This window comes from Dendronephthya gigantea, unplaced genomic scaffold (genome assembly GCF_004324835.1).
Source record: "Dendronephthya gigantea isolate DGI-Jeju-01 unplaced genomic scaffold, DenGig_1.0 001017F, whole genome shotgun sequence".
Lineage (NCBI taxonomy): Eukaryota > Metazoa > Cnidaria > Anthozoa > Malacalcyonacea > Nephtheidae > Dendronephthya > Dendronephthya gigantea.
In genome coordinates this window covers 1-8,142 of record NW_021164027.1, presented here as the reverse complement: position 1 = coordinate 8,142, position 8,142 = coordinate 1, and the positions used below count along the sequence as shown (strand labels likewise).

Sequence of the window (8,142 nt, the reverse complement as noted above, 5' to 3'; positions counted from 1 at the left end):
TTAATACAAAATGTCATGACGTTTTAATACAAAATGTCATGCACGTTTTACAAAATGTCATGCACGTTTTGGTACAAAATGTCATGCACGTTTTACAAAATGTCATGCACGTTTTAATACAAAATGTCATGCACGTTTTTACAAAATGTCATGCACGTTTTAATACAAAATGTTATGCGCGTTTACAAAATGTCATGCACGTTTTAATACAAAATGTCATGCACGTTTTAATACAAAATGTCATGCACGTTTTAATACAAAATGTCATGCACGTTTTACAAAATGTCATGCACGTTTTAATACAAAATGTCATGCACGTTTTAGTACAAAATGTCATGCACGTTTAATACAAAATGTCATTTACGTTTTAATACAAAATGTCATGCTTGTTTTAATACAAAATGTTATGCGCGTTTTAATACAAAATGTGATGCAAGTTTCAATACAAAATGTCATGCACGTTTTAATACAAAATGTTATGCACGTTTTAATACAAAATGTCATGCACGTTTTGATACAAATGTCATGCACGTTTTGGCACAAAATGTCATGCACGTTAATACAAAATGTCATGCACGTTTTAATACAAAATGTCATGCACGTTTTACAAAAGTTATGCGCGTTTTAATACAAAATGTCATGCACGTTTTAATACAAAATGTCATGCACGTTTTGGTACAAAATGTCATGCACGTTTTAATACAAAATGTCATGCACGTTTTAATACAAAATGTTATGCGCGTTTTAATACAAAATGTCATGCACGTTTTAATACAAAATGTCATGCACGTTTTAATACAAAATGTCATGCACGTTTTAATACAAAATGTCATGCACGTTTTAATACAAAATGTCATGCACGTTTTAATACAAAAAGTTATGCACGTTTTGGTACAAAATGTCATGCACGTTTTAATACAAAATATCATGCACGTTTTAATACAAAATGTTATGCGCGTTTTGATACAAAATGTCATGCAAGTTTTAATACAAAATGTCATGCACGTTTTAATACAAAATGTTATGCGCGTTTTAATACAAAATGTCATGCACGTTTATTACAAAATGTCATGCACGTTTTAATACAAAATGTCATGCACGTTTTAATACAAAATGTCATGATCGTTTATAACAAAATGTCATGCACGTTTTGGTACAAAATGTCATGCACGTTTTAATACAAAATGTCATGCACGTTTTAACAAAATGTTATGCGTTTACAAAATGTCATGCACGTTTTAATACAAAATGTCATGCACGTTTTAATGCAAAATGTCATGCACGTTTTAATACAAATGTCATGCACGTTTTATAAAATGTCATGCACGTTTTCAAAACATGCACGTTTTACAAAATGTCATGCACGTTTTAATACAAAATGTCATGCACGTTTTAATACAAATGTCATGCACGTTTTAATACAAAATGTTATGCGCGTACAAAATGTTATGCACGTTTAATACAAAATGTCATGCACGTTTTAATACAAAATGTTATGCACGTTTTAATACAAAATGTCATGCACGTTTTAATACAAAATGTCATGCACGTTTTTGTACAAAATGTCAGGAACGTTTTGGTACAAAATGTCATGCACGTTTTAATACAAAATGTTATGTGCGTTTTAATACAAAATGTCATGCAAGTTTTAATACAAAATGTCATGCACGTTTTGGTACAAAATGTCATGCACGTTTTAATACAAAATGTCATGTACGTTTTAATACAAAATGTCATGCACGTTTCAATACAAAATGTCATGCACGTTTTAATACAAAATGTTATGCACGTTTTAATACAAAATGTCATGCACGTTTTAATGCAAAATGTCATGCACGTTTTAATACAAAATGTTATGCGCGTTTTGGTACAAAATGTCATGCACGTTTTAATACAAAATGTCATGCACGTTTTAATACAAAATTTGATGCACATTTTGGTACAAAATGTCATGCACGTTTTAATACAAAATGTCATGCACGTTTTCATACAAAATGTCATGCACGTTTTGGTACAAAATGTCATGAACGTTTTGGTACAAAATGTCATGCACGTTTTGGTACAAATGTCATGCACGTTTTACAAAATGTCATGCACGTTTTAATACAAAATGTCATGCACGTTTTAATACAAAATGTCATGCACGTTTTAATACAAAATGTCATGCACGTTTTAATACAAAATGTTATGCGCGTTTTACAAAATGTCATGCACGTTTTAATACAAAATGTCATGCACGTTTTAATACAAAATGTCATGCACGTTTTAATACAAAATGTCATGCACGTTTTAATACAAAATGTCATGCACGTTTTAATACAAAATATCATGCACGTTTTAATAGAAAATGTCATGCACGTTTTAATACAAAATGTTTGCGCATTTTAATACAAAATGTCATGCAAGTTTTAATACAAAATGTCATGCACGTTTTAATACAAAATGTCATGCACGTTTTTGTACAAGAAAGCAAGAACACTGGACTATCATCTCCTTCTAGAAATACATATGTCATGTTTTTATGTTTTAAGCGCTCTCTGAGCGATATTTTTGTCCGGAATGATGAAATGTAGAAAACACAAGTTATTGGGGCCTCAGAATCACTTGTATTCACTCCGCATGCGCTTGATACGACCAGACTTCAAGCAAAAATCATGCAGAGGCGAAAAACGTGAAAATGAAGGAGGTAAACAGAAGAGTGTTCAGTTTATATCTTAGTCAAAAAGCCAAATTCCATGCAATTTTTACTCATGCATACTGTCGAAATCGAGTTTTATTTGCGTGCATTAATGTCCCAAGGCATGTCCGACATCTCTTTACGATTTCGTTCTACAAAAACAGAACTTCGGTAAAATGAAAGGACAGGGAAGTCTAGCATAATACAATCATATACCAATACAAATAATTATATAGGCATTGAGTTTTAATCCGTCTTTCCCTTTCAAAACGAGCATTCCCTTTGGGCAACCCTGTCCGAAAAACGAATAGGCCAGCCTGGAAAGTTAGTTTCAGTCATAAAGTTCGAATTCATTTCTATATATCAAAACTATTCTAGTTTCGTCCACCCCGACTGTCCGTAAACAAAGTACAAACGTGTTTTTTCAAGTCACAAATGCAAAATACACATATACTAATAGAACAATACCTATTATTCGCTGCGAGCAAGCCTTTACGTTTCTCCTTTCCCATCTTTCGGCGCCGTAGTTCGTTCTGAAATCAAATAAGCAAGGAAAAACTAAATTAAAGTAACAGCTCACTTGCATTGGACATTTTCAATCGAAATATACAAGATAAAGCAGTAAAAATCGGCAAGAATATGACTCCATTCGCTCACGTCTTCCCACGCTATTCAAATCAACACAGCGATCAGTAAATTTGTTTGCAAAGCCAAAGATCAAGCCAAAAGATGTTCAAACCAACTATCACCATGTACCTTAGTAAGCAAGACTCTTCCAACTTTTCCTGAACTTCTTCGACTGATGCTTCCTTTCGAGACTGCAAACACTGAGTTTCGTCTAGATTCAAGCGCCTTTTATTACTTCAACGACAAAGAAAATTCCAACGGACAATTTTAGCATTGACAACAATAGATAATCAACTAACTCATGCCAGACTTGTCCGGAATGGATATAAATTAGCCAAATAAAATGTTTTGCATATTTCTATTGTCCGTTGTAAGTGATTAGCAAAATTCCGCTCCGTGAAGCGATTAATGGATATAACTCTTAGTTTGATTTAAAAGCCTTCTCTTTTCGCGTTAATCTTTTCAAATAAAACTACAGGGTGTCTCAAAAAAAACGCAACCATTTATTTTCTAAAATTCATATTGTTCATAAGCTCAATAGATTTTACGCCCCTGGGATTTTAAAATGGCTTCTAATCGTACAGTTCAACTGCTAATAGTCAAATCAGCTAAACTAATAATGGTGCAGCTAACAACCGAACGAGTTTTTATTGTCGTGCATGATAACTTGAGTGCTAACTGTCGACCTTGTCAAATAAATTGTAAATAACATTTTACTCGTTAAATAGTTTCAATTCAGCTCGTTGGTTTACGCACCCGACTTTGTTTACCGACGATTGTGCCGCTAGAATATGATTGCGTTTTTTTTATAAACCCTGTATAACAACTTTTTTCTCGGTACCTTCTTTAACGCTATCTTAACGTAAAAAATGATCATCATTGGCCATTGCAGGCAGAATCAGAGCTCGAAACTTTTCATAACCTTGTACGCAGAGTATTTCATATTGAAAACAAATAATACAACAATTATGTCAATAAAGCTGGAGATAAATGTAAGAGTAAAGACACACATATTACAGACACATTCCAGTTCGCCCAATGCAAGCACACTTTACCAAATTATGCTAAGAAACCGGCAAATAAAGACAGACAACACAAAATTGAAAAATACGACGATTGAAAAAAAATTATCCTAACTGCATCATAGTCATCATAGTATTTTATGTATATAAATATTACAAAGTGAAATAAATAAACGTATAGATTAAAAATGACTATCTACGAATTTGACTAGTGTTGGAAAACGTTATCTATAGTGACCATTAAGTGTTGGAGCAGTTCACCAGCAGTGCATGCTCATAGGTGCAATGAGAAAAGATTGAAGTTCAATAATATTGCGAGATCATTGTAAAAACATGCTCCAAAACTGTCGAACAGTGTTCTATTGTGGAAATTGATTTGCGAAGATATTATGTGAGGTTTTTTCAGTCTATCTCCTCCAAATTAGATTTAGGAAAAAATGAAGTTCTATTTTGGTGAGATCTCAAAAAAAATCCTAGGTGAAGTGATTTCATTCAAAAGTCGGTTGTTTATAAGCGTCTGATTTGCACCCACATTTCTGACAACTAAATTCAAATTCACGTTTTGTTATTTCAGCGCCACGTTTGCGAGTCAGACCTGTTTCATCCAGACTCAGCTCACACATATCAAGATCATCTGTGCCCGCGACCAGGACAACGTTCACTCCGTTCGGGTGTATCTCCAGCTGGCGGGCTATCCATTGCCCGTCAAAATGGGCGAACCAGTACCCGCGCTTCTTGAAGTCGTTGTCACGATACTCGTCACCGGGCTTCACAAAGGGAACGCGGAAATATCGCTGTGGTCGACGCGGGGGAAGTCTGGAAGTTGGCTTACTAACGCTTGCGTGACTTGCAGCTAAAACGAGAAATTAAACGTTTGAGAACTGATACAGAGCTATATCCAGTATGAAAAAAGTTAATTTAGTAAGAGATGATCCTTACTGGACCTCTAGGAAGAACAGTTTAGAACTGATAGAGCTATCCAGTATAAATAAAGTTAGTTTAGTTTAGGTTTCCTCCGGTAACACTGGATCAATAAGAGATGATCCTTACTGGAACTCTAGGAGGAACAGTTTAGAACTGATAGGGCTATCCAGTATAAATAAAGTTAGTTTAGTTTAGGTTTCCTCCTGTAGTAACAAGAGTTCAGAACTGATAAATGAACTTGTTAAAATATAAGCATGTAATGTTGATATTAACTATTTCCCAACCTTCTTCCACGACCTCTTGAGGTGCTCTTTGATCACCAGCACTTTGACCCGTCGACTTCGATGCCTTATTTTTATTTTTCCACTGATGATAAACCTTAAGGCGGCGATGGAACTCTTGTTTACAAGCTTCTAATAACTCGACATCTAGAAAAACAAAACAGAAGTCCATATTTTTATTCAAAACTAAACTTTCCACAGGAACCAAGTAATGACAACAACACATACCGCACGAGGTGTTGATGGTGTCTCTTAACTCAGCGTATTTCCATTTACTCAGGTCATATTTCTTATTCGGATCTTTCAAGGAAGCCGCTCTGTTGGAAAATAAGTTCATTTTTTAGTATCTTGTTTGTGATAGCTGATCAGAATAAAGTATGTTTAGGTTTTCTCCTGCATGTAGTAACGCTGGATCAATAAGAGATGATCCTTACTGGACCTCTAGGAAGAACAGTTTAGAACTGATAGAGCTACTCAGTATAAATAAAGTTAGTTTAGTTTAGGTTTCCTCCTGTAGTAACACTGGATCAATAAAAAGAGATGATCCTTACTGGACCTCAAGGAAGAACAGTTTAGAACTGATAGAGCTATACAATATATAAAATATTTACCTTATAATAGCTTTTTGTTCCTCCATGGGTTCTACATTCGAGTTGGATTCCTTAAATGAGAACAAATTAGTATAGGCCTAATTCTGTCTAACAGAAAATGAACATAAACTTCCACACAGTTGAACAGTTAAACGGAAGCATTTAGTAGTATTAATCGCCAAAGAAATTGAAAAAATATTGAGATATAATACCTTTGCCAAACGCAAGGCCAGTTCGTGATCTAATCTCTCTTGTTCAAGAGCAGCTTGTCTGAAATAATAAAATTTTACATTGAAAAAAATATCAGATTTAAAGCATTACGTATGAGTGTATAAAAAGGACTCGGGAATTTTTTTGGAAAACCTCGCAAAGATGTTTATGGTAGCAAAAATAAGTTCATACCGAGATTTTGCCTCTTCTTCCTCTTTCCTTAATTGTTCCTCGATTTCTTTCTAAAAAACCCAGAAAAGATTCACGGTAAAAATATTGCCAGAGGTGATCAAGTATGGTACGACATTAATACATAAAAAGTTTTGAAAATATAATTTTATTTATTTATCGTAATAATGCTCAAAACCTGTTTCGCTTTTTCAAGTTCCCTCCGTTTCATTTCTTCCTCTTCTGCCCTTCGCCTTTCGGCTTCCATTTCAGCTTTACTAAAACACACAAAAAAAATGTAAACATTTAAATATCGTACACAGCCAGCGCTCATATTTCAGCCAATCAGTGCTCGCAGGGTTTTCAAAAAGAAACCATTCTGCAGTATTTAATCCATCATATCTTTTGTTATTCTTTATGAAAATAGCCGAAATTTCGTGAACATGTTTAGTTATAAGAACTGCAATAAATGTGACATATACTTTAAGTGATATTAAGTTGTTTCAACCGAGAATTTGATTTTTGTTTAGTTTGACAAATAGTCAAATCTATTTCCGCCATTTTGGATCATCTGGTGTGAGTTTAGGAGGAAAAAGAATATGATATCGTTGATCATTTTAAACTTACATTCTTGCTTCTTCTTCAAGTTGTTTTCTTCTCCTTTCCTCCTCTTCTCGCCTTTTTCTTTCAGTTCCATCTGTTCTTTGATTTTTCTCAACTTCTCTTCTTCCTCCCTCTTCTCCCTCCCTTTTTGCTTCTGAAAATCTACGACTTGTTTGTCCACCTTCGCCACAAGATACGGTGGAGATTCTCGATCTGATCACGGCTCATTATCGTGTTCTAAAATGCAGCACCAAGAGATGATTAGATCGACAATGATACATAACAGACGGGCCTTCAACAACACTCCTTGATAAGTTCCTGAGGCAGCATTTCAACACGTCTACTAACCTAGATTTTCTGTATAGCAGCCGATATTTCCTTTTCGATATCAGAAATCTGTTTGGTCAGAACATTCTTGTCGGTTTTTAAACCTGAAACTACATTGAAACAACGAGGAAACCGTCAGTGGAGGTGTTGTAGAATCACCCCCAACCGTTACTACAGGAAGAAACCTAAACTAAACTAACTTTATTTATACTGGATATACTTCTATCAGTTCTAAACTGTTCTTCCTAGAGGTCCAGTAAGGATCATCTCTTATTGATCCAGTTTTAATACAGGAGGAAACCTAAACTAAACTAACTTTATTTGTACTGGATAGCTCTATCAGTTCTAAACTGTTCTTCCTAGTTCCAGTAAGGATCATCTCTTATTGATCCAGTGTTATTACAGGAGGAAACCTAAACTGAACCAACTTTATTTATACTGGATAGCTCTATCAGTTCTAAATTGTTCTTCCTAGAAGTCCAGTTTAATCATAATCATTCCTTTATCTGTGAAAAACAAAACACATGGTCTAATAAGTTTGTGGTTCATTAACTAATTATGAATATTTGAAATAGTTGGCCTTATAAGAGATTTCGGTGGAATAGTTTCATTGCCCTCGGTAGAATTTTGTAAAGAATTTCCTGCTTCAGGTTACTTCTTTCTCACTCGCTTCGGTCTGAGTATTTTTGAGAGACTTTCCTGCTTCAGGGATT

The 8,142-nt window shown here is 34.4% G+C and overlaps 1 protein-coding gene across 1 annotated transcript; it reads right to left on the bottom strand.

Annotated features, from left to right (window-relative positions):
• Positions 1–4,814: 4,814 nt before the first annotated feature.
• LOC114544891 (unconventional myosin-VI-like) lies at positions 4,815–7,177 on the bottom strand. The gene is made up of 8 exons (XM_028563386.1): positions 7,127–7,177; positions 6,699–6,777; positions 6,524–6,573; positions 6,334–6,391; positions 6,143–6,192; positions 5,760–5,848; positions 5,535–5,678; positions 4,815–5,179 (listed from the first exon to the last, which is right to left on the bottom strand). The coding sequence occupies exons 2-8, from the start codon at positions 6,765–6,767 to the stop codon at positions 4,815–4,817; spliced, it is 825 nt and encodes a 274-aa protein (XP_028419187.1). The 5' UTR covers positions 6,768–6,777; positions 7,127–7,177.
• Positions 7,178–8,142: the final 965 nt, after the last annotated feature.

Bases quoted from the DNA above. Each gene is read 5' to 3' on its own strand.
- LOC114544891 (XM_028563386.1), bottom strand. From the start codon at position 6,767: ATGGAAGCCGAAAGGCGAAGGGCAGAAGAGGAAGAAATGAAACGGAGG. The intron at 6,392-6,523 runs GTATGAACTTAT...TTATTATTTCAG, and splicing joins GAAGAAGAGGCAAAATCTCG to ACAAGCTGCTCTTGAACAAG. The intron at 5,679-5,759 runs GTATGTGTTGTT...TTGTTTTTCTAG, and splicing joins CACCATCAACACCTCGTGCG to ATGTCGAGTTATTAGAAGCT.